The 27,497-nt window shown below is 40.7% G+C and overlaps 1 protein-coding gene across 13 annotated transcripts in view; it reads right to left on the reverse strand.

Annotated features, from left to right (window-relative positions):
• MSI2 (musashi RNA binding protein 2) overlaps positions 1–27,497 on the reverse strand; it is a 377,475-nt gene that overhangs the window by 53,216 nt on the left and 296,762 nt on the right. For 8 of the 13 annotated variants that reach the window (XM_073315753.2, XM_073315752.2, XM_073315757.2 and 5 more), the window contains 3 exons: positions 26,613–26,727; positions 13,112–13,186; positions 8,372–8,419 (listed from right to left, as the gene is read on the reverse strand). In XM_073315753.2, the coding sequence (XP_073171854.2) occupies positions 8,372–8,419; positions 13,112–13,186; positions 26,613–26,727 (238 nt within the window). Of the gene's footprint in view, positions 1–5,620; positions 7,204–8,371; positions 8,420–13,111; positions 13,187–26,612; positions 26,728–27,497 lie in introns of those variants that run through there. The other 5 variants (XM_073315764.2, XM_073315763.2, XM_073315758.2 and 2 more) reach the window with 2 other exon arrangements.

Genomic DNA, 27,497 nt, shown 5'->3' on the forward strand with positions numbered 1-27,497 from the left:
CTCAGAGTTCTTTAGTGTGACTGCCACATTAAGTGTTTCCCTTTGTCTTAAAATGCAGCGTTATATCAAGCTTATTAAAATCTGTTTCACCAGGTCAGGAAATTAGTGAACTTCAGATAAAGCACATCATGCATAATGGGAACCTCATTAAACAGCCCATCATGTTGTTCAAGGCACAGTCCCCCACTATGTAAAGTGTATTATGGCATATGGCAAGATTTTGTAGGAGAATTCTCAACCTCAGACACCAGTAATGGAGTTCACACAGCATGTGTGTGTTTGCAGATGAGTGTTGTTATGAACAATATTTCTCTTCTGAAACTTGGACAAAAATGATAAAACCCAAATACAGTTAATTTAAAATTTGGCACTTCCGATTTATGTCCTGTAAAAGATCCATTTTTCAGCTGTTTACGGCTCTTGGGTGATGGCTTTTAAAATGGGAATGATGCACTTTTGTCCAGTAATTACTTTATGCATCAGTGAGACAAAGCTGCTTATTTGTCTGCAAATTATTGTTGTGTCTTCTCAAGTGTAATAACCCCTTGCAATTATTTCACCATACAGAACTGGCAAACTTCTTAAAGGCAAATGGTTTGTTCTAAGAAAAATTATTTTTTTTAAAGAAACCTAACGCTTGTAGCTATTTTATTTTCATTCTGTTTTTACAATGTTCATGGCCTAAAGCAGTTTAATGAACATCCCACAGATTTCTGTAATGTGGCCACCAACTGCCTTGTTAATCCATATGTGGTCCATAGATGCTACAGTTCCCAGCATGCAATGCTTTACCTTGATTTATAATGGGGAGACCCCTAATAGTAACTAGTGAAACAGACAGAATTATAGCCTTCAGCCGACGTAGGTGAAAGGGACTTTAAACTAAATCATGTTCTAAGAGGGACTAATTCCATTCAGTACTAAACTGATGTGTTTGATGGAAACATTTCTCATTTTAAACCTAGAGGCCAGGCATTATCATACATTTTTAATAAACACAATTGATCAATGAAACTATCATTGTAGGGGGAGGGATGTCACCGCATTCAGGCTTGCCATTATAGCATGCAAGTTCTGAATTCTGGCCACCCGTTGTTGACTGAACAAGGAAGGGGTTGAAGGGAATAGCATTAAAGCATATTTTTCAAGTGCAGCCAAGTGGCACCAATGCTTCAGACCTCATTTCAATTGCTTCAAAAGGTACCGAAAAGACAAGCTTCTTTGTTTAAACATTTAGCTTATAAAAAAACATTCTCCAACTCTACGTATACGTGCTACAAAGGGGAAGATCTCCAGTATTAGCTCCAGTATACATCTCTTGAATTTAGCAAAGGCCTAACAAGAGCCAATGACTGGAAGCTGAAGTTAGACAAAAACCACATTGAAAATAAGATGCATTTTAACAGAGGACAATTAACCATTTGACCAGATTACCAAGAGATGGTAAAATCTCTGTCATCTGAAGGCCATAAATCGAGATCGATGCCTTTCTAAAAGATAACATCTAGTTCAGCCACACATTACTGGGTTCAACAGAGTTCACTTACATATTACAAAAGAATAATTCTCTTCACTGCAGGAATCGCAGGGTGAAATGGTGGGGCCTGTGCTATACAGGAGGTCAGGTTAGAGAGTCCTAGTGCTTGGTCTTTAAACCTGTACAGTGCCAGTGAGTGGTCTGCATATTATAGGTCCTGAAAAAGGTTTCCTGGGAGGTAACGTAAAATGTAACTGCCCGATTTGAAATCTTATTACTTGAACAGATTGAAAAATTTGTAATTTCAAAATTGTCCAATGCAAAGAAGGGGAAAAATTTTTGTGAACATTTTTGTAAAAAAAATTCTCATTTTTGACTGGCTCCGCTTATTACATGAGGTTACATTTTAAATCTGTATTTTAATATTTATATGAGCATTTGCATGCTATTCAGTCTATTACAACTAACTTTAGAGGGTAGGGTTTAGACATATCAGAATCAGCATAATTTGATTACATTGCTTTTTCTATAGGGTTATCCATGATTTCTGCTATACATGAGCGTTTTCTTTATGCCTCTTTGCTCCTGTGAATAATTATTTCCATTAAATTTTCCATTTGCTATAGCTGAGGCCTATTAGGAGCCAAAGCTACTATTTAAGAGCGCTCTCTGCTACTGCACTGAAGTTGTGAAACCCAGAGAGGCCAGTTCACATTCAAACAACACAGCTACAGTACGAAATAGATAGGCTAGTTTTTCCCCTCCACCTGGGACTGCTCATTTTCAGGGCAATGACCCTGTCTCTCTCTGATAGCAGTCTCAACATCTGGGTCATGGATCGGTGGAACAGTTAGAACCTAACCAGGAGATAGATTCCTTGAGGACAGACAACCACTGGGAGGTCTGACCTCATGGAATGTTTTAACAGCCCTCACAAACTCAATGATTTTGAGAGGTTCTTTACTGCTTTGGGACATTTTCTATCGAGTGGCTTTTAAGGCATCCATATATAAAACATTTGTAAATTTTGAAACTTTATTAAGACATGACATTTAGGGAAACCTTCACAAGCACTTATGTGGGAGGTTCGGAAAACTGCGTGGAAGTTATTATGCTGGCAAAGGGTCCTACCAGAAACTTCCAGGGGCTGGAAACTTTGGAAGTGCTCAGTGTTGGCCTAACTCTGTTGCCACTGAAATCAATGGGAGTTTTACCATTGACCCCAGTGGGAGCAAAGTTGGACCAACACCGATTGCTTCTGAAAATCCCATCCTCAATTTATTGGCCATGGTAATATTTTTTAGGTCAGACCATTCCTCTTGCCTGTACAAGTGAAAATTAGATTCTTCTGCACTAAAACATCCTAAGAATACAAAGGGCTTCTGCTGGGCGTCAGGGGATTGCACCTTTCTGAGTGACTGGCTCAGTTTCTGGTTCTTTATTAACCTGTTCTAAGAATTCTACTCAGTTCCTTAACCTGCACCCATCACCATGGTATCTAGTAGTGCATTAAGTGGAATGATAAACTGTTTCATGTGGTGCTTTCCATCTGTCTGTCTTCTCCACAGACTATTAGATGGATGTGTGTGCATGTGTATACAATATAATTTGCATTTATGAATGACAGGCCGAATGGGAAGTGCTTATTACCACAAGGCTATCTAGAAATATAATATTCAAAACAGATCCTAGTACGGATAAGGAAAGTACTACTTACAGTATTTACATTGGGGTTAAAACCTAGGTAAAAATTTTTCCTGCGACAAAAAAAACACCAAACTATCGGCCAAGAAAGCAGAACTTAATGGGGTATTTCATGGTTAGTGGTTTATGTGCACTGAAATATTAATTTTTTACTTTATTACCTACATTTTTAAGGGTTCCCTGCTCATGGGAAGCACATGTATCCTGCATGCATGCACTTCAGCGTCTCATCCCAGGTGAAAGACATGCAAACTTTCAAATTAATTTGTATGTGTATATGTGGGGGAAGAGTCCAGTCTGCCATTCGCTTTCATTGATGGAAATTAAAACTGAAAGGTTTGAAGAATGATAATTAAGCTTACTCTGGTAGATTTAATAAGTTCTTTGTAAATCATTTTACACCATGCAGACGCCACCAGCATTTTTTAGGTGAACAAAGGCATGCAGTGCTGGAAGGATTAGATCAGTGTTTAAGCAGTATGGGAAGGGCTAGAAGGAAGAGTGAGAAACAGCTCTAACTTTGTTTTGCATTTCTTACCATAACAAGTTTAAACAATTTACTAACGTGACTTGTGTTTACCCAGCCACAATACTTTGAACCACAGAATGCCAAGGACAGGTTTACTTTTATGAAAAAAAAAAATTAAGGTCATTAAAATATCACACTGTGACAAGCTTTGTTACTGCTTCCAACATGGCTCAACTACTGGGGACATGACTAAAGCCCCCTCCATACAACACTGTCAGGGTAAGGGGGCCAAGTGTGAATATAATTTACTCCCACTTTAAAGCACTGTTACGCTGCCAGAGAAGTGTAGAGTGGCCTTAGTGTAAATGAGAATCTCGTCTTGGGTCTTTAAAATGCCATGTACATCTTTAGCAGAATGCATTTAGGACCAGATCAGTGGAACTACGCTGACTTGCACCAGCTGAGGTGTGTTAGGCTAGTTTACACCAGCGGATGATCTGGCCCTCAGAGTTGAACAACATTTACTCTCAGAAATTGTGAATGGTGCTCCCCTCCCCCTCTTTTACAAGGACATTATCTAGCTATAATATCTAGCTAAAACTAAATGTTTATCTTGTGCCATGCATTCAGACTACAAATATATTCCCTTCTCCTCAATCAAATGCTGGTCCCCACTGTAGATTTCTTGTGAGGAGCACACAACAGAGTGAGGGGTGAAGAGCTGTCGTGGGGGGGGGGAATAAATCTTGCAGGTTTTTGGCATTTTCTTTTTCACATCATAAGTTGGTAAATATTTTAACTATTTCTCGACCCTCCTTCTTCCTCTCTGAAATTCTCAAACAGAGCCTTAAATTATATTATTACAAAAATTACCCCCTTCCTGACACCCCCAACTCTCCTCCTCCCCACCCCCAAATCCACAATGTAGCCCTTTATATTACCTGTCAAGCATATGGGATAGTTACGGTTATATGAATATTGCTTTTCTACACCAGTTACTCACAGACTAAGTAGGCTTCTAGGTAACGTGGTTTTGAGTAGCTACCATGGAAGAAATTAAACTAAGGCTTTCAGATTTAAAATCATATTTTTAAAAATACTGTCAATAATGGAAAACCTAAAAGTTATCTTAGATTGTCAGCTATTTGGGGGCAGGGACTCCTCTTTTTGTTCTGTGGTAGTACAGCGCCTAGCGCAATGGGGACTTGGTCCATGATTGGGCCTCCTAGGCACTACTGCAATATAAATAATAAGTAAATACATTTTTCTTTTCTCTGAAAAGTTCATATAAATATTTGCTTCTCCCCTCCCCCCATATCTAAACACTTCACTGTGCTGAAAAAAATAATTAAAAACCCCAAGAAATAATTCCAACAGTCAAAACCCTGCAATGACAATCCACCATGACTATAATGGAGAAAAATATAATTCCGGTAAAGAAACACATTTCAATTACAAACGTCCAAGGAGGAGTCACAGGTATTGATCTGCAAAGGGCTCTGCACGGGGCAACTCTTGTGCTCCCACCTAGGGTAGTCTTTTTTTAAATGATGACAGGGCTGTTATTTATTTTCTTTTAATATTTAAATGTGTTTCACTCCAAAAACAGATCTCTCCTCATTAGTGCAAAAGAGTTCACAAACAGCGTATGGATCTGATCCTCACCCCACTGCTATCGATGGCACAAAGTCCATTGAAGTTAATGGTGCAGAATCAGACTTTATAAGAATAATGCTGCTTTAACATGTAGGTATTCTTCACCAACACTATAAATGTGTCTTTCTCTTTTTATCATCTCTGCTGTAAACATATCTAATATGCAATATTCACTCCGTGAGTTCTTCAAACAGTGGGTCACACACTTCAAGTGATGATCTTTTTATTCTTTTATTAAATTGTCATTGGTACTGGTTATTTGGTATGTCCAAACCAAAATATGAAACTGCAAGCTAAGAGAGCAGCAACACAGCTTGTCCATTGTAAACGATTTATTATTGTTTTTTTTTCTACCTCAGTTGCTTACAGGAAAAAAAAGTAATTAAAAAAAAAAGCACAGATGAACTATTTACAAAATGAGAAAATTGACAATAGCCGAAATGTTTGCAAATCATGCACACTAGGAAAAGTTCACAAAAGCAAAGCAATTCATAGCAAAACCAAAACAAAATAATAAAAAAGCCATACAGATTTTAAAAAAGCAGAAGAATAAAAAGGAAACTAACCAATTATTACATCAAGCATCTTTAATGAAAAGAACAGCATAGGTGTGTATGTAGAGCCTTGGACACGGACATTTTAAACAAGTGGATTAACAAACATTAAAATGCATTACAGTTCTACTGTAAGCATGCAATTTACTTCTCACAAACTTATAAAATTGTTAGAAGCACTTTTTTTTTAATAAAAAGGAGAATTTAAATGCAACGTGTGCTTTCAACCATACAGCTCAGAACTTAGTTCTGTTAGAAACAAAGCCAATAATGGGAAGACGTATAAAACACTTCATATATTTGTGCAGAGGTTAAAGGTTAAGAGGTGCACTACAGCTCATGCTGGCAGCTCAGTTCCTGCTGTTCTTGCTAGAACTTTAATTCTGCCAGTGGTTTACAAGTGAAGCCTGGAGGTAAAAGTGACGACAGCATCTGAACTTCGGAAAGCATAGCCTATTCCAAGACAGGGAACTGTCTAAGAGCTTTGAAGGTGGTTATTTCATTATTTTTTTCCTATGTGTGGAAGAATGGGATGATTTAGTGTTTGTTTTGGAGGTGGGGGGTGGGGTGTTTGGTAGCCTCTAATTACCCACAGCTTACTTTGATGAACACTTTCAGGGTGACATCACCATAGTCAAACTTTTCTGTTTTCAAAACAGAACTCTCAGTTATTAGAATTTCAACTACTGAAAGATCTGTAAAAACAAATAAGTAATAATCATGCAATTGCCAACTTCACAGATTAAATTTTCACGGATACATGATCATAATACTTTGAATAATTAGATTCAGTTGTCTGGCTTGCCCAATAATCTTAGCTATATGTTACCAGCCCTCCTGCATGATAATGATGACTTTTACTGATACTAAATATGCTGTATATCAAAAAGCATCAACATTTCAGTTCGGGGGCTTTTTATAGGACTTCATCATAATTTCCATTTCCCTAATAAATTATTTCTACAAAGTTTGTGAGAAGTCATGCCTTTATAACGTCAACTAACGCCCGCCTCCATTCTCTTTGTGAGTTACATTCCGTGTGGGCATTAAAAACTCATATAAAGCAGAGGAAACAAAAATAAGAAAAAGCAAACTCAAGCAGTGAGGATATGGAGCCTTTAAAAATAATAATAATAATAATAAAAAAAAAATAAGTCCAGTCAATCAAACCAGCCAGTAAGAGCAGCATTTTTTCAGTGGACATTGATATTAAACATGGACCACCCAGGCTGTCTCTGTCTGTCTCTTTCTCTCATTAGCACTGTAGTAAACCCCGATTAATTTGTTATGCATCTTTAAGAACTAGTTGATAAAAATTATGTCTTGTGAAATCGGCAAATAGTCTGCAAAGTGAAATAAGAACAGAAATTAATAGATTAAACTGAAAAGATAAGTCCCAGAAATTAAAAAAAAAAATAAAATAAAAAAGTGAAACAGGATAGGGAGTGATTATAATAATAATAATTTTAAAATGACTATGTACTAAGCTATTAAAGCCTAGAGAAAAAAAACTTGATGAGAGAAGATAGAACAGTTGCCAAAGTGATTTACATTCCTGCTGCCTTTCAAGCTAAGGGCTGTCACCTACTTCGATCGAAGTATAATACAGGAGACAGAGGGGGCATCATTCAAACAGACAAATAGTGAGAGAGCAAAGAACCTTCTTTCCAAATGACCAAAACAAAAATGCAAACAGGTGGATCATGACATTTGTAGCATTGTTTCGCTTTGACAACAGTAAATATCACATTACAACACAATATTGACTGCTGGCATTTTAAAAAAAGAAAAGAAAAAGAAAATAGTTGGTGTAACCTGAAAAGGCAACTGGACTAAAGGGCGCTGATATTAAAATAGATGCAACCATAATACAGTTCTTTGAATTGGTAACTGTTAATAGCACAGTTTTGCAATACTTTTTTTTATAATACAAGGAACACTATAATTTCCTTGAAATTAGCTGACTTATTATAGCACAGACATCAGAAGAGCACTATATTAAGGTTCTGTGACACATCTGTACTCTAATAACCAGCGACGTCAGGACTGCTCCATAACAAACCATTTAAAGTAGCATTCTGACATATGAGATAATGAAGGATAAGTGTATGTACTCATATCAAGGCATTTAGCTACAACAAACTCATTCTTTCATTCAGCCTTGCCATGAGATCTGCTGGTAGAATGACCCAAGAGAAGATGCAGCCAAACTGAAATAGTGTGGGGATCGTCTTTTTTAGTAAAATCCCACAGAGAACACTGTTTTTACTTCAATACTATGGTGATAGATAGCAGCCTAAAACCCTAAGATATTGCAAACTGTAGTGTTTTGGGACAAGCCCTCAAGGAAAAGAAAAGAAAGAAAAAAATAGAGTATTTTGTAGAAATGACCCAAACAGTTCTTCTTTAATCACAATAATGCAACGTTTTGGGTGTGTAGGTCATTTTTATTTTTATTTTTTTAAAGGGTATACAAGCCCATATTTTGCTCTGCAAAGTTTGCATGCTCACCTGTTTCCATGCTCAGAACCCCACCTCCATGCACGCAAAGGGGCGCTTCTGCATGTGCAAAAACATGCATGAGAAAATATTATGAATGCAATTTAGGCACCTTGGAAAACTTGGCCTATGCTGTTGAATACTCTAGTATTTTTTTTTAATAAGTGTACTGATTTCTTATGTTTTATTAAAAGCTTCCTTTTCTCTGCTCATTTGTAACAGCCTGTACTGTTCAAAACCTTGATTGCTGCGAAAGCAGGAAAAAGGGTCATTTTCAAAAAATAAACCCTGAAAAAAATGGCTTCCAGTCTCAGGTTTGTAGAGAGGATGCGAAAGGAAAATGCAGAGAACAACAAAAGCAGCTTAGGTACATTAAGACAAATCAATAAAGTAGCATTAATTTAATCAACATTTATATGAAAGATGTGACAAAGATATGTTAGCATGCAATATTCTCTGAACTCTGCATATAAAACCCCTCTCTAAGTTCCGGTGATACAGATAACATATTGAACTTTGGTCCCCTACCTACAGCATTTCCTCACCAGAACATCCTTCCCCTCTCCCTTACCAGGGAACTGCAGTCTTATAGACAGAACAGCTGTGTGCACATCGTTCATTGCCCTCTCTGCGTGGTAGCAGCTAGTAGGATGCAGAATTGATACAAGTATTTGGCATTACTGAGGGCATGATACTGCACTCCTTGGGCACCTAAATCTCCCAACAATTCCAATGGGTGTCCTAGGTGCAAGGTATGGCCCCAAGTACTGGCTTGACACTGTGGCATTTAAAGTGGTAGCGTCTAGTGAAATTGTGAATCCGTTCTCCTGCGTCTTTCAGCACAACAACGCAGGAGCTCTCGTCCTTTCAATGCATCCTTGTACAACAGCTGGGATACAATCTCCATCCTTGCCCTCCCTTACACAGAGGCTAGCAAAGAGGCAGGAGATTTGGAACATGCTGTCCCCTTAAGTAGTACTGAAAATATTGTGCCTAACTCTGGGAACAGCCACTGGGAACTCACTACACCTTGGCACCACCTCCTAGCATAAGCTGTGCCATAAGGGCACCACTGCACCTTTAAATTCCGTGCCTCCATCTGCCAACTTGTAAAAGGGGTCTGACACTCCAATATTCGATATTGCATATGGGCTAACATTCCAGAGAGTGCTGTGAAGATTAATATTTATAAGATGCTTTGAGATCCTTAAATGTGCTTCACAAGAGTCAAGTATTTGAAGAGTTCATTAAAAAATGGAGTAAGCGTTTTTAAAAAACAACAACGTATTTTAAAAAATTTGTTTGTGGGGAATAAATACATTTACACAGTTTCTTATGAAGTGCAAGTCTAAGCAATAGCTAGAGGCCCCTAAATAAAAACACATATAATGATAGTTAGAGTCAAACGATATCTTTACAATTAGTTGCTAGTCCTGTCAATTTTAATCATTTAGTTTATTAAAACCATTTTTCATTGTCTGTCCTTTCTTCATATAGCTCCATCTGATTCAAGAAGTCATGAGAACCTGAAAACCAAGTCCTGAGACAATGTGCAAACGCACTTTAAAAAAAAAATCTCATCACCTTATATTCAAATGCGATTAGCTCAAAACAGGTGTTGAAATGAATTGTATGCATTTTTGTGCCACATCTGGATGGCTTTAATATTATGAAGAGTACTTGTGAAAATGACACATATACCATACAGCTGAGCGGTCAAACCTATTTTGTGAAGAGGGCTGACAACATTTTTAATTATGGCCTGTTAGCCAGGGCTATTTCCCTCGATACAGCAGTTCTCCCAATGGTGTCAATGGGAGGTTTGTACAAAGAACAGCAGCAGAATATGACCCTTATAAATAGCAATTAAACTATTAGTAAAGTTCCAATTATGTTCACTGCATGACTCCGTTGGGTTAAAAGTGATGCAGGGCACCTTTAGAAAAATTGCTACTACAGCCCTTGTTTATTTGACCATTTGTGTGTGCTTTTACCAAATTTGCATGCACAACAGAAGTAACTGCATGTGCAAATCATGCCCACCATTGAACACTGATGTGGTTTGTAAACACGCACTTCAGCGCGATATCATTGTACTTCAGCATTAGCACTCCTTTGCCACAGGAGCAGTTGCCATCACACTGAACTATTTAAAATGAAGACAGCAATGCGCTGGGTCATGTTACATTTACAAGCATAAGAGGCAGAAATGGAATATTTGTTTTTTAATCCTACAGATCCACATTCATCAAGGGGGCTGGATATACAGTATTGTCAAATGGGCTGGGCGATTAACACCCCTGCTATACAATTTTTTAGTTACGTATGGCAGAGCAATAAGAGTACAGTTTGTGGCTTAAAGGAATACCTATAAAACAAGGTGCCAGAGAAGTTTCTGAAGGCTCTTCCGAGATGGCATTTTCCCCTTCATGCTGCATTCTTAAAAGATGCCCCACACTGTAATGACTCTTCCTCTGGCGAGGGGAAGTGAACACTATACCTGCAGTTAGCCAGAGGAGATCACTATACAGCAACAGCACCCTTTTCACCCAGCTGGATCAAAAATTAACAAGAGCCAAAGAGGGAGCTGAACTTTCTGCCTTTGAAGCTCTCCCAACCCCAGCTGGCCTGGGACATGAGAAATGAAGGCTGGTTCTCAATCTGGAATCTGATTCCTTCTGTGTTTCTTACCAGAAGAGCAAATGTATAGAAAAATGGTCAAAGGTGGTCAATTTTTAGACTTAATATCTTAGACAAAGGGGTTTTTTTTGGTTAGTTTTCTTAAACAGATATTCTTAAAAGCACTTACACACTTACAGAAACCAGAATCTCAATATTTGTAAAATGTCAAAATAATCAACAACAAAACCAACACTTCCCTTTATGGAAAACTTCTATAGAAACCACTATGGTTCCAAAGGAACTAGATAGCATTACATGGAAATTACTCTGTCTTATAGAATTTAATAAACAATTTTAATCCTTTCTATAAAATATTTAAACCTATCTGTAGAATTTAAATTGGTCTGACCCAGTATTGTTCTAGAGATTTTCTCCATAAGGGTCTTGTTTTCTTCTTTGCTTAAAAACCCTGTCCTTTACCTGTAGCATTTTCATTAAAGAGACAGTTAAACTTGGTTTCTTAATACTGCGTGCAGTTCTGGTTGCCCCATCTCAAAAAAGATATATTAGAATTGGAAGAAGGACAGAGAAGGGCAACAAAAATGATTAGGGGTATGGAACATACGATGAAAGATTAAAAAGACTGGGACCGGTCGGTTTAGAAAAGAGACGATTATGGGGGGATATGATATAGGTCTATATAATCATGAATGGCATGGGGAAAATGAACAAAGAAGTGTTATTTACCCCTTCACATAACACAAGAACCAGGGGTCACCCAATGAAATTAATAGGCAGCACATTTAAAACAAACAAAAGGAAGTACTTCCTCATGCAACACATAGTCAACCTGTGGAACTCGTTGCCAGGGGATGTTGTGAAGGCCAAAAATATAACTGGGTTCAAAAAAAGAACTAGGTAAGTTCATGGAGGATAGTTCCACCAATGGCTATTTGCCAAAATGGTAGGGGACGCAAGCCTATGCCAAGATGTACCTAAGCCTCTGACTGCCAGAAGCTGGGACTGGACAACAGGAGATGGATCACTCAATAAATTACCCTGTTCTGTTCATTCCCTCTGAAGCATCTAGCTTGGAAGACAGGATACTGGGCTAGATGGACCATTGGTCTGACCCAGTATTGCCGTTCTTATGTTCTTAACCTGAGCAAAGTTGTGCTTCTAACATTCTCTTTCTAAGCAATTAAATAAACAGTGCAAGGTGGTGGAACTGATCATGTGTGACCCAAATGACATGGCACGCTAATGAATTTAATGTATAACACAACATAGATTTCCTTTCCATGGTGTCCTGGAAGGCCTTAGCTATTAGTTAGCAGTATTAGTATTAGTCATGACTCTGCTTCTAAAATCTCCCTTAGAATTCTTAAGGTGAAATAAAAAAAAAATCATCTGTCATTTCCAATTTAAGTTCTAAGATGGCATAAAGCAAAATATAGGGAGAACTAGTTTCAGTGACTGCCTTTTCAAAGTCCCCAGATGAAATCCACGCTGTGTTACGTTAAAAGCCAGCCTACCACTTTAGAATCTTAGGAGATCAAAAATTATGAGTGGCAGTATTAAACTTCCAGTGAATAGAAATCACTAAATGCAGCAAATCTTTGACAGCCACACAAAAGGGAAGGGGTGGGGGTGGGGGTGGAGGGAACTAAACAAATGTGAAGAAAGAATTAGACTGAGCACCATTAGACACCCGACTCTGTGAAGGTCACCAGAGACATCTATATAAAATACACTCACGTTGGACTTTTTACTCCAGAACTGCATCCCTAACAAATATAAGCTTACTGTAGAATATGTACATAGAAAAAGGAAAAAAAATTAACCCCAGCAAAGGGATGGCAATAGCTCTTAAATTATCATTCTGGTTAATTTTTTTAAAATTAAAAACTTTGTTTTCAAATAACCAGTACCAATTAACACATTATATTAACAACAATCTTGGCAATATCCTTATGTATATATTATTTGAAGATATATATATATATATATGTATCTTCAAAATGGTCACAATTTATCATCGCATGAAATGCTTCCCTGCAGATTTTCCTGCCTCAGCTTGCAGCTATGGATTTAAATAAATCAATCAATCTCCAAATGAAATGTACATACCTGGGAACTGATAGCTGTAACTTGGGGCAAATCCAGGATATCCTCTGCCATATGTTGCAACAAAATTCGGGTAACCTTGAATGCAGAAATATGAATAAAAGAAAATGGCAGATTAGTAAGGTTTTACTCTTTGCTCCTACATCTAATGTAACATTAACACACTGGATGGGCGAAAAGGAAATTTGACTTTTACACAAGGTATGAAAGAACACAGTTTACTCTTCTCATGCAGAACTGCAGGAAGGTTTTTCATCTTGAAGGAAAATAAAACATCTGCAGACACATGCTACTCTTCCTGATCACTTTCTCCTTTTGCTATGCATATGAGATCTGTCACTCATATAATTAACATTCACTTTGGTATCTGAAGTCCAAGGACTGTGCATACTTTTTAGCTAGAAGAGTAAATGCCAAATGCTAAGGCTAAACACATAACACAGGTTTGCTCTGACATTTGGAGAGCTTACAACGAATGTACTTTGCTTCAGAGTTATTGACAGTTGGAGATTAAGGTACTAGTAATTCTTCATCCCAAGAGTGTGAAGGACAACAGTTAACACATCAAAGAGTTAGAGGCAGCAATACCAAGGAACTAGAGAGTCAAAGAGGTTTTAGTTTTTCAGGAAAGTAAAATTCAACAGATAAGAAATTTTTCCTGAAGCGACTTGTAACAGCTACAATCAAACAAAGTATTTGCTATTTTCTTATTAGGGCAATACCATTCAAGGACACTTTGTTGTAAATAAAAATGTGTAAGCAAATATATTGAACAACAAATGGTGTACAATTTAACATAAGGTTTCAGCAGTCACATAACATGGTGGAAAAAAACCATGTTTGTGTAACACAGAAAAAAAAAGCCTGTAAAATCTACAGCTACAAACCCCAGAGGTACATTGCAGATGGTGGAAGAAAACAGTGTTGCAAAGAGGACAAAACCATTTCAAGCAATATTACTGAAAGCATGACGGAGATTTGGGTACCAGCACTGAGAATTAGAGCAAGCTGGTTTGGTCACATTCTCATTAACAAGTAAACTGGCGTGAACTCTTGTTCAGTGGAATCCATTGCTGGCCATGGCTGAGAGCAACAAGTCAATTTGCTAGCGTAGACAGGGCTGTCATGCACAGAGACTGTGCCATTTGGCTTTTTTTTGTCCAATAGGCAATCATAGGTAAGAATTCTACTGTATTATATAAAGACAGTAGGTTTATCTATGCTCAAGAGAAAAACCTGCTTTTGGCTCTTTAAGAGTCTACAGGAGCACCTGAGAATCCCACCCCTTGCACTGGGTAGCGTGAGTGACCCTGGAATGCTGAATGGAGATGGAGTGAACACTAGAAGAGGATCAGGAAAGGCTAAATTACATCCACCTCCGTTAATTTCAGTGGCAGCTATGCGTACATATAGTAAACCAAGGCAGAATTTAAAGCCCCATGGGTTTAAAGATCAGAGATTAAGGGGTAGATCTGACTCCCACTGAAGTCCTGAGTCCTGTCCCATTTATCTGCATGAGTGTTCTATCTATGTTCTTAAATTCCTCTTGTTCAGATAGCGAGGACCCTACTTCATTTATTTTGTATCTCCCTCAAACTCCACCCGCACCCACCCCCGCAGCATGGTGTTTTTGAGCAAAGACATAGTCTAAAACATGCGGTTTTGTTCTGAAGGCAGCAGGGTCCTGGACAGCCTCACTTCTGGAAATCAAAACTCTTGTCTAAAATGATGCACATTCTGTCAGCTGTGTAGGGGTTATGTGCTTTCTCCATGCTTTATTCTATTTGCATCGAGGCCGATAAGTTAACTGCCTTTTCATAGGTTCCAGTAGTGCTCCATTCACCAAGACTGAGAGTTAGTGACCACCTTGTGTTACCCTCTACAAAGCTGGCACGTTTTTCAAACATCACTTACAGTTCTCAAACTTCGCCTGCCTAGTCTTATCAGGAGTATTTATATTTCTAGCACCAACAAACAGTGCACAGTCTTCTCCACAATTACTGGGCAGTGATCAGCTTTCTGCCTTTCTCCTCAAACCCACTGTCTCATCATCAAAGTCTTGATGCAACTCCCTTTGAAGTCAATGGGAATTTTTCCCTTGACATTAAAGGAAATTGTATTTGGCTTTGAGCTCATTGATATGTATGGTTGGTTTTGTTTGTTTGTTTACAACTGAAAATTTTTTCCAAGGTCTCATACCTCTATTTTTATTTATTCTTTAAAAAGCGACTATTTCCAATATACTTTACAGTTATTTTGCTGACACAGCAAGTCCTTCCATTTCAGATAGAATTTGTATTTCATACAGTTTACTATTAATCATGTTTTAAAACCAGAAAATTAAATGCTTGTATGAATTTTGATAAAGGGATTAAAGGGGTGTAGGAGAAAAGCAGGCATGTGACCACAACACAGGACATTGGCACTTTAAATAAATATGTACCTACATTAGTTATCTCCTGAATATTTATTTCACAGCTCAACAGCAGGATTCCTTAGAAATCGGTCATTAAATCAGACCTTTCAGAGATAAGCTTTACAAACCATTTAAAAAACAATAATAGTGATAAACTGATTGTTTGCAAACTAAGTAGCCCCATTAACATCACTAAAAGAAAAGGAGTACTTGTGGCACCTTAGAGACTAACCAATTTATTTGAGCATGAGCTTTCGTGAGCTACAGCTCACTGGTGGCATAGTGCAGTGTAGAGTTTCAGAGTGAAACCACCACTTCCTTTCCCTGATCACCCACCTATGTGAGGAGGATAGTAGCAACCCCACTAAGCCCATTCTCCCCTTCCACACAGAAACCCAAGGAACTTCGCACCTTATTCCCTTGTGCAGGCTTACTGGGCAAGCGTTACCCATTGAGTTATGTATTGGGTTACCCTAATAGAACAGCCTTAAAAAGGGATACCTGAAGCCAACCAGCGAGACAACTGTAAAGACACTTGTGACCCCCCCCTTCATCCCCCCCAGACTGTATCGTTTCTAACAACAAAGACAAAATACACAGCTGACTGGATAGAGGTTCTAATCTGTATCTTCCATCACAGAACATTCTCTAGGTCAGGCAGATGAAATCATAAATTTATAATACAGCATTACTTCAATTTTCCTCTTCATTTACTGCTGCGATGCCCAGCTCTGCTCTAACGAGTCAAAGCCCAATCTGCACGGGGGAAATTGGCTGGCTGCATATCAATAGCACATTAGCACCATGCCCATGTGGATGCTTCATCAAGCCAAATTATGGTCCAGCCGACCTATCCACCATTTCCATTAGCTGCCATTCTCATCCTGCACTGGGCACTGAGCAATTTATTTGCTTCAGTACTTCTAGCGGATGATCAATCTCTCAGTAATTACCTCTTGTTGCTAAACTCAAAATCAAGGTTTTGCCTGGATTACCTCCCTTGAAGAGAGATCGTCCAGTCCATGAAAGAGCAAATTTAAATCAGCAATCAAAAACGGTTTTACAACACAACTTTTACTCAGTTCTGTCTCCCTAACCGAAGATGGCAAGGCAGATCTTATATATTTCATCTCTTAGGTCAGTTGGAAAGTGTCTCTAGTCTGTTGTTAAATTACTGACCCAACTAGACAGCTCAGATGGAAGCTTTGCCGATATTCATGCTGACGTAGGGCCAGAACTTCAGCTGGCGGAAGATGCTCAATGGAACATGCCACCTGAGAATCTGACCCTTAAACTTTAGCGGTGAAGTTTTTGTCTTTATCTCTGCCACAGGTGCTGCCACACATGTAGTTATGTGGTTTGTTCACAGTTCCAAAAAATACTTGGGGAAAAAAAATTTCCAGCAAGATGTTAATGTGCTATTGATAATGCAGCCAGCCAATTTCCCCCCGTGCAGATTGGGCTTTTACTCACTAGACCGGAAAACAAAATGTTTTCAAAATTTTGTCACAATGGAAATGCCAAAAAAATATATAAAGTTTCTGGTTGAACAAAACATTTTGTTTAACTGTTAAGTGTTTGGTTTTTTTTAAATGTTTTTGCATTTTTGTAAATAAAATAGAAGGAAATTACAAAACCAAGTCATTTCAAGAAACCAAGAAACTTAGGATGTTTCATTTAGAAAATGTCAAACTGAAATATTTACGCTTCTTCGGAATTATTTTTCTTCCAGCACAAACAATTCAGCAAAATAGACATGAAGTCATTAAACATTTCCGTGTTGCTGAATCTGTATTTTTCCATGCATACAAATTCCCGCCAAAACATTTCCCCTAGGCTTTACACACGATAGAACAGTGAACGCTGTTTTAAATATATACACATTGACTGGCCATTACAATTACACTGCATAGGCATTTCCTATTGTAGCTATAGGAAACACATGAAAAACAGCAGCAGAGCCAAATACCACTGTGTAATAAATTCAAGTGGTCTTTAAATAGAAAATCATCCAACAGAGATTAAACTTGCATTCAGTTTATAGGACAAAATAAATGGGAAATATATTACTTTTTTTTACACTTAGAATTACATTTTTTCTGATGATATCAAAGCACTTGATAAATATTCAACTGTTAATACTCTGTAAAGAAGCTATTATAGCCATTTTACCAACAGGGAAACTGAGGCACAGGGCAGCTGAGTGATTTATCCAAGATCACACAGCATGTCATTAGTATTATTACTTGTATTTCAGCAGTGCCTAGAGGGCGCAACTAGGATCCCCACTGTGCTAGGTGCACCACAAATGCAAAAAGCCAGAGAGTCCCTGCCCTGAAAAGCTTACAATCTCAGTAGATAAAGGGCAGGATAAAGGAAGTGTCATTATTCCTATTTTACAGTGCTGAGGCAATGAGCGATTACGACTTCACTGATTCCCAAACATTTTACTAAGGTAACCCACCAACTGCATTTTCACTTTTTTTGTGACCCACCGTTACGTATACACTATAGTCAGGCTGACAGGGAAGGGGAGTGGGAGGGAGGTATGGTGGCATGGTCAGGGCCATTTAAACCAGGGGGCACTGGCCGTGATATCCCCCAGCCGTGCTGCCGCACCTCCCCGCCTGACCCACCTCTTCCCTCTCAGGCACCGTCCATTAGCCTGGGAGAGATACACCTTGGGGAGCCAGAATCTTACCTTCCCATTAGCCCCTACTCTCAGCCCTCCCCAAGAGCCTTCCTCAGCCCCTGAGGGAGCCCTCTTGCTGCCCACTCGCAGGAGCTCCTCAGCCCCTGAGGGAGCCCTCTTACTGCCCACTCGCAGGAGCCCCTGGCTTCCTACCCCACAGCCTGCTTCTTACCCCTCCCAGCTTGTGAGCCTCATGTCTGTTCATCCTGCTTCCCAGGCCCCGGCGCCAGGAGGAGCAGGAGCCTCCATTTTGGCACACGGAGGGGGGAACACACAGTGGGCCCAGGTGTCATGCTGGCAGCGCTCCAAGAAGAGCGGTTGAGGGCTACTGGTTGCAATATGCCCCCCCCTTTTTTTTTTTATTCCCACTGAGGTGTGGAGACCCATCTAGAACCTTCCGGCACCCCACTGATGGGTCGGGACCCATTGTTTGGGAAACACTGGCTTAAGTGACTTGCCCAAGATTGTACAGGGAGTTGGTTTCAGAGAAAGGACATTTAACCAGGCTCCTGACTCTCAGTCCTCAGCTCTAGCCGCAAGAGCACATCTCCACTCTGTGAGCAGGAGAGCCCCCAGCCTCGTGCTTAGAGTCCACGTCAACAACTGCAGGGAGAGGTAAGGGATCTGGCCCCACCCACTCCACCGGTTCTGACCCAGGGCCCTCTGGAGTATCGTAAGAATGGCATTTGCTACCTACAATCCAGCTAACAACCTCCTGTGAGTCTCTTCCTACTGCTCTGTCCCGCCCTAAGCTGCGTCGTGGGCTAAGGAGTCCATGCTTCCTGTAGTGGTCCCACCTCCTGGTATAATCCCTCGCTAGTCACAAGTACAGGTCTGTCTCCTCCTGCCAGCCACCGGCCTGTGCTTCAGTGCCTCCTCTTAATAGGGCTGCCAACTTTCTAATCGCACAAAACTGAACACCCTAGCGCTGCCCCTTCCCTGAGGCCCTGCCCCTTTCCCCGAGACCTTGAGCTCCAGGCTGAGGGGGGTGGGGCCAAGGGATTTGGAATGTGGGAGGGGTCTTTAGGTTGAGGCAGGGGGTTGGGGTGTGGGAAGGGGTGAGGATGAGGGGTTCAGGTTGTGGGAGGGGGCTCTGGGCTGGGGCAGGGAGTTGGAGTATGGGAGGTGTGTGAGGGCTCTGGGATGGGGCCGGGGATGAGGGGTTTGGGGTGCAGGAGCAGACTCCGGGTTTGAGGGTGAGGGGTTGGGGCACGGGCTTACCTCCGGTGGCTCCCAGTCAGCGGCACAGCGGGGGTACTAAGGCAGGCTTCCTGCCTGTCCTTGCATCACAGACCATGCTCTGCCCCAGAAGCGGCCAGCAGCAGGTGCAGCTCCTAGGCGGAGGCGTGCAGGCGGCTCTGTGTGCTGCTCTCGCCTGCAGGCACCATCCTCCCACCTCCCATTGGCCAGTTCCCAGCCAATGTTAGTGCAGAGCCAGTGCTCGGGGCAGCACACGGAGCTGCCAGGGTCCCTTTTCGACTGGGTGTTCCGGTCAAAAACCATACACCAGGTCACCCTACCTGTTAAGCCCTGCTCCAACTGGAGCATGCTAAGCAGGCCCGCTGGGACAGGGGTTCCTGAGCCCAGAGCTCTTCCCAGACCCCTGTCTCCCTAGTGTTGGGTTTATCCACCCCGACATTAAGTAGTTGCCTCATAAAAATAAACAGCATTTATGCTACACAAGGCTTTATTTGGTCTAATACGGAGGAAGAGAAAGAATATATTTTAAAGTTTCCCACCAAAAACAAAACAAAAAAAACAAAAGTGTCCACACAATCAACAGATCAGCAGCGCTGCACCTGGAAGTTTTTTGTCTTTACCTGCATGATGGGCAGTGCAAGATAAACAAAACTCACTGTTGAGATGTGAACAGTCTGAACACGTCCGGGCTCGCAGATCTTTGCTTTTAAAATCAATTCAAATGTTCAAATCAATAAAAGCAAATTATAGTTTCCCCAACACAAGTAAGCAGTGCTCAGTGGCTTATCTGCGTTATTATTTGAAGGATATGATGTATCTAGGGAAGAGTTAACCCAGCAACTTCTGATTATGCAGCTTGTTGTGAAGAGCTGCTGTCAAAGCAGTTGTTTAAGGCGTTTTCTCTGGTCTATAAAAACGGCCCGGTACCGAAGACATCCCATTTCAGGTATTCTTGTGCCAGCATAAATTATAAATTACTCTAAATTTTAAGATGCTGGAAGAGATGGCTTAGTCCTCAAAGCGCTTGTTTACACTGTGGTTATTTGACACCAGTGCAATACTGTGCCGATGCTAGTATCTATCATAGCCATCCTGCATTGGTATAAGAAGTGATTTGCATTGTGGTGCAAGGCATTTATTACAGCATTGCAGTATGTCTCTGCCAGCAGGTTGCACTGGCAGCTATACTGGTGCAAGAATCCCCCAGGTAAACTATCCCTAAATCTCATGTTTAAAATACCTAGTATAATAGGATCAAATCCCAGCAGGGCTGACTCAGCCATTCATCCTTCCAAGGTAGATAAACACATGATTCTCAGTTTCTGAGGAGATCTTAAAATCAAGGCCCTGGCACCTCTGGATGGATAATAAGGACCTCACAATGCTTTCAGTAATAGTTTGCTTGCCTGTCTCTGGCCAAAATGTTCCCCACCCTATTGTGCAGTGGGCTGCAGAGGTAGCTGGATGCAATAGTTGGTGTTTGCTCAAGCCTCCTTTGTGAGGAAAGGCACTATTTAAACAACATCTCCCTTTGCATCCCTCTCCCAAACATCTTCACATCTTCTCTTATGCCTCTTCTTCGCCCTTGAAGAACTCTCACTTTCTTCTGTGTGGAAACAACCTCCTTCAAAGCACATTCCCTCTTCCAAGCTCTTCAGCCATGACAAACGATTTCTCCACCACCTTGTGCTTGTACTGTGAGTGGCGATGTCAATTGTAAAGGGTCCAGGTCCTCTGATGTTTATACATAGCAGCATTATTATTAAGGGGAGGTGATTTTTGACTGAGAGGCATCTTTCAGTTTCCAACCACTCCAAAATGATTGGACTCTGGTGTATGAGGAGCACTCTAATCTCATAGGTGGACTAGATCAGTGGCTTTCAATCTTTTCCATCATGTACCACATTACAAAATTAAAGGTTTTGGGATGCCCATGCAGAAAGGGAGGGTGGCTATGAGAACCCATAGTCAATGTGAATGCAAAACAAAGATAATTCCCAGTGGTGAATGGGGGAGATTATGTACTGAGGAGAAACTACGACAGAGGAACATCTGCTACAGAGCAGACATGTTCTCTCTTCCTCTCTTTCAGTCCAAACAGTTGATCTTCCTCCTGTTACAAAGCAAATGGAAGAGTTAACCGAATGGTGACTATGGCTGTTTAAGAAGATGCTGAATGCTACAAAGGGTGCTACATTTTGGAGGCTAGAAAGGTTCCTAAATGCTCTGCAAGACACCCAGGAAATGTATGCCTAATAAAGAGTGCCCCTTTCCTAATTTTGTCTCAGAGGCAGCTTCTCCATTAAACAGACTCTGATATGGGAGGCAGGGGGGAAGGAATGACTTTCCTTGAAGGGCACAAGCTTCTTTTATGCATGAGCTCAGCCTACCTAAATTGAACGTGTGCAGTAATGCAGAGCCCCAATCTGGCTTATGCAATGATATAAAAAGTCTCTTGGAGACTTTCTGAAATTCGGTGTTCACATCAGGTAGCGTTCCAAGTATATACCCTTTGTTGGCTGAGCATTTTGGTCTCTGGAGGGGTTTGCAAATTAAAGGGGTCCAGCCTTATTATTAACATCGGCACTTCTAAGGTGCCCATCGCTGCAGGAAGAGTGCTGAAAGAGAGGAGTCCTGGCAAGACTCAGGTCAGCTGAGTCGCTCGGGGTAGGAAGTTCCACAGCCAGGTGCATTCCACTGAAAACCCCCATGAGTTTGACTCGGGGCTCTAATTGCTGTGGCATTCCCAGCGAGTGGCACTGCTGGAGGAGGTTTGTCAGTAACGTATGCCATTTTGGGCTTTTTAGATATGGATGAGGCCATAGGAATGGACCTGGGAAAGGTCAGTAACCAATGCAGAAGCATTGTGGTGGCGCAATGTGATCATATCTGTATGCTCCATATTAAAAAATGTCAAAGATGCCCCGTGTGGTTCAGAGCTGCTGGCTGGATATGATAACAGGGCATTAGCCTGACAGGATGTGGCTTCTTGAGTGCCTGCTGGACGACTGCAAGTTTTAGTGTTGTGGGAAGCATCTCCGATTTCAGTCAGATGAGTACGCTATGTGCTACCACTAACCGTAAGGGGCACAGACCCAATTCACAAGCAGTTGCATGGGCTTCCTGCTGTGTTTTCAGGGCTCTCACTTGTGAGACTGGCCCAAACTGAATCCTCCATTTATGTTGATTGTCTCGGAGTCCACTAGTGAAGTAGGATGCTAGGGAGCAGGAGATAGTTGGGCTTAAAACAGCTCCAACTTGTTCTTTCGGCAAAGTGGTTAAATAATGTTCTTAGTCTCCCTGAAGGGTATGTCTCTTACACTGGATGACAAAAAGTCTGAGACAGCCCAGTAGCAGCCGCAGGACAGGACTCAATCTGCCTACGCTTTTAGAGAAGAAGTGTCCTTTTAAAAAGTACTCTGATTTTGTCCCAATCAACCAGTAATCACGGAACATGGCTATCTATGTACTTCTCGGTTCCAGATGCTGCTATATCCTTGGGGCAGCAATGATTAATGAGGAAGACCAACTTCCTTAATAGCTCTGAGGGAATCACTATGCACTCTTTCCTTTGAGTGCTCTGGTGTATTCTTTCTTCTGATTTTCTTTTCTTTTCATGAGCTGCATCTGGAGAAGGTGACCTTGGACAAGGGCTTCTGGAGACCCGTATAAAAACTTTCAATAGCAGCTCCAGTTCACTTAGTCTCCGTGAAACTAAATGTCGAAAGCTAGTAATGGAGTAATTCTGACAAAGGCCTCTTGGGATCTTAGCAAAATATTCAGCTACTTCAAAATCTCCCTCTGGCAATATGTTACTTTGTATGCCTTGTTGTTTGATGGGTTAATTACACCCTTCTTCCTCTCAGGGATTGGTCCTCATTGCTATGTCATTGCCAGGGGTTGGAAATTAAAAATTCCTCACTGAGCCTTTTGCTGATATGCCCAGTTTCCAACCTTGAAGTGTACTTTTACCGGCAACCCTTGAAAAATGGGAGTTAAAATGGTCATGCGGATAGGCTTGGACTTCTGCGTTGTGACTTTGTTATTTAGCAAGTAATTATTTAATATGGTGCCACTACAGCAATCAGGAACTTGGAAGAAGGAAAAAAAAATAGCTAGAGCAGATAATTAAGTATCTGGCCTTCAACATGAATCAGTCATTCATTCAGAGCAAGTCCCCATGATTTGAAATCTAATAAGAGCATGTTAAGAGTAGTCCTGTGAAAACCAGTGGAACAGAACCAGTGTGGTTGATCTAATGAAGTCATACATTGCCTGAGTAACAGGCACCTGTGTGCCAAGAAAGGAATTTGCCAAAATGCATACATATTGCTTGCTTTCAACAGAAATAAATGTACTAGCCCAGGGTTTCTTTCATCATCTCTTAGTTTTAATGTTCAAAGCAACCTTATTCAAAGAGATAGCCCTCGTGAAAATTAGTCATAACATGCCTCAGGGTTAAATTCTCCTTTCAGATCACTGTGCTGGGCTCTGGCTCTGAAAATTCTTCTCACTCAACATGCACTGGTCTCTCACTAATGTCAAAGGAAGAACAGAATATTAGGGTCAGGATTTGCAATAGTGAGCTGAAAAGAGAATTTTGCTCTTGATCCTTTTGCCTAGGCTATAATTGCACTGTCTCTCTTTTAAATGCAGGTGACCGAGCCCTATCTTGGAGAATTAGTTAACAAGGTTGCATTCAACCAACTCCCATGAAGAAAAAACTAGACACCATCGTAGAGAAAAGTGCTAAGGAACATGAAAGTAGGTAGTTGAAATGAACATGGGTCTACTAGAACAGGATGAATAATTTAATCCTAAATTTTAATTTCCAAAATTGAGAATTACATTAAGGGAGAGAAGTTGGGGGCAGTGGAATAGAATAAAATATTTTCATCTGAAGGGACTGACTATTGCATCCAAGAACAGATCAGCTTCAAGGCCCCTGAACTGACCTACTACTAATTCTGGGTAAAAAAAAAACACACCCTGGGAAAGTCCTTTCTCAGTCTGGTGGTGCCTGACTTCAGGCACTTTAATAAACGGCCTGATTGAGCATGCCCAGCTTCCAGTGACTTCAACGTGAGTTATGTGTGCTCCACACCTGGAAGAAAGGAGGCCACTTTCACCCAGACTCTGCAATGAACTTCATGTGGGAAGAACCCTGAACCCATGCAGAGCTTCACTTCATCCAAGGATCCAGCCATTCAGAGATCGTTGAAGGACTCGGGGGTCTTATTTCGGTGCCTCACTTTAGGCATCACCCACATTTTGGAAGTTTTCAGCCTTTATTATTTAGCAGATTGAGAAGAGGTGGGGGCAACACTTACAAATCCCTACGTTAAAAAGAGAGCCACACCTAGGTTGGTTTGTTTTCCTTCCACGGTAGCAATTGGTTTCCCAGGTGGGGTGTTGCTCTCCCGTGGGACACCAACACCCCACCTGTGCGCCAGCTACAGCAGAGTTTCAGGAAGCACCATCATTTCAGCCTGCTGGCATGCACTGATTGAACATCCAGGAAGCAATATCCCTTAACCTAACTCGTTCCACTGAAGGAAGTCCAGGCTATTAGGGACCTCTTCCCCCTCCCAACTGTTGTTATGCAGCACCTAGCACAATTGGGCTCCAAACTTCGGATCGTGGTTTCCAAGCTCAACCCCAATCCAAGTACAATAATTATTTATTATTCTGCATGACAACAGTTCGTAACGCTTCACAAGCCAGCCCTCCCCTCACCCCAAAAAAATCATGAAGTTGGCTTAAAAATCATGAAATTAACAAGTATAAACATAGGGCTCTTTTTATTTGCCCTTTGGAGTCTTACGGGGTCACATTTTCTAAAAAGCTTTTTCAGAACAACACTGCGTGGGGAAGGGGCAAGGAGAGGAAAGGGTTTCAGGACTGCAGGCAAGGGAGGCAGTGTGGCCTAGCAGACAGAGCATAGTATTACGACTCAGAAGACCTGGGTTTTACTCCTAGCTCTTCCGCTGACCTGCTGGATGACCTTGGGCAAGTTACTTCCCCTCTCTGTGCCTCAGTTTTCCCACATGCAAAATGGGGATAACTATGCCCTTTGCACCTCCTTTGTACAATGCTTTGAGATCTACTGATGAAAGGGCATTGGATTGGGACTCAAGAGACCTGGGCTCTCTTCATGGCTGTGCCCTTGGCCTGGTGGGTAAGCTAGATACATTTTCCAATGGGTCTCAGATTTGCTGATCCCCCTTTCCACCCTCCATCATTAAGTATCGTTGGTGGTTAACCCACCCACTAAGGGAAGGAGTAGGGAAAAGAAACTCACACAGACTTTGGACTTTTGGTTAGTTAGTACAGGAAAGACTCAGTTCTGCCTAGGAAACACCTTCAAGCACCCTCACTCTATGAACACAGCAGGGGTCAACCAAGGAAAAGCTAAATACAAAGCGGGGGGGGGGGGCGCGGGGGCAGTGGAAGATTGAGCAACAATGTATGTTTTTCTAAAAATATGCTGGCAATGGATTTGCTCCATCCTGACTCGATAACTCTGAAGAAAGTATATAAAGAGGTTGTCAGATTATATAGAAAGAAGAAACTATCTAGGCAGAAACAAATGAGAACCAATTATAACTAAAAGACCTCCTGCACAAATAGAATTTTGCCATTAAATATCATTTATCCCATTTAATTAGTATTTTCTGGACACAATACTTCGAACTAAAATACCGTTCTGTCTCCTTGAAACTTGTAATTATTGTTGCGACCTGCACTATTATGCATCTCCTCTGCTTTCTCCATCCTGCATGCCATTTAAAGCTGCAAGATTTTCAATTATCTATGCTGAACTGTCAAAGACACCTTTAAGAGAAGGGGAATAATGTGTGACTCAATTCCTCTAAAAAGGAAAAGAGATCATTTTTAGTCAGAATGAACACGCTGCATCTTTCATCATTCTATTTTTGTGAATAAGAGTAAAACAGGCTATTTAAAACATCCATTTAAATGCAAATTTTGATATCCCAGGAAGAAAAAAAAGAAAGTTAATAATTTACCATAGACAGGATTATTTCCCCACTCCCACAGTTTAAATTTTAGAGTTGCACACTGCGTAAACTCAGTAATTCATGCACCACCTCTGCACCTTTAAATGTTCACAATGGGAAAGACAACATAGGTAGATGCTTGCTCTTTCAGTAGTTCCATGGCTATTTCACACTTACCCAACATTCCCATCCCTAGCATAAAAGCGTCCATGGTATATGGTAATCCTCGTGCCCTTCCTCTTGTCCCTGGTGGAAACATCACTTCTTTAGGTTGTGCTTTCTTACATTCTACCTATTGAGCAGAAACATGTACAAATGAGATGCAAATGAATTCCATGTAAATGTCAAATGCAGAACTGAGCTAGATAAAGGGGGAAAATTATTTTTAGCTTTGTTTTTTTTTTCCAAATGTGAACTTTAAAAATAGTCCACCCGTGTAAACGAGTCTAAAAAGAATAAATATGTGCATGTCTCTTTAAACACATAGCAAAACTCTGTTAAAATGATAAAATGCAGGTTTAATAAGTTGTCCTGTTTCTGAAACAAAAACCTATGCTCTGTTTACACTCAAATGATTCTTTGCAGGCATGGAATGAATGAAGGAAAGTCATTGGCACAGTTCTATTACGAGTGATAACAGAAAATGACTATTGGTGATCATTACAGAAAGCTCCATTTTAAAACGGGAATAAAGAATCAATATTTCTACCCGGCAGAGGAATTTCTTTAAATCCTACCAGTAAATGATCCACATTCTCTCTCTTCTAGTTATTCCCTTTATCTTTTGAAGTTTCTTAAAGCCATTTACATCATATAACAAATCTCTAACTAATAACTTTTTAAAATCTTGCAATCACAAGGGTAACCAAGAGAGTACAGGGGTACTTTGACAGTGTGAGCTTCAGAACAGATTCTTGTCTTATGCACCAGAACCAAGCCAGTGGATAAGGCATGGAATTAGGAATCAGAAGACTTGGGTTTGAGGCCTTGGCTCTGCCACTGATTTTTGATCCTTAGGCAAATCCCTTCACTTCTCAGTGACTTTTCTGTCTCCCCTCCCAC

The sequence above is a fragment of the Lepidochelys kempii genome, chromosome 17 (genome assembly GCF_965140285.1).
Source record: "Lepidochelys kempii isolate rLepKem1 chromosome 17, rLepKem1.hap1, whole genome shotgun sequence".
NCBI classification, from domain to species: Eukaryota; Metazoa; Chordata; order Testudines; family Cheloniidae; genus Lepidochelys; species Lepidochelys kempii.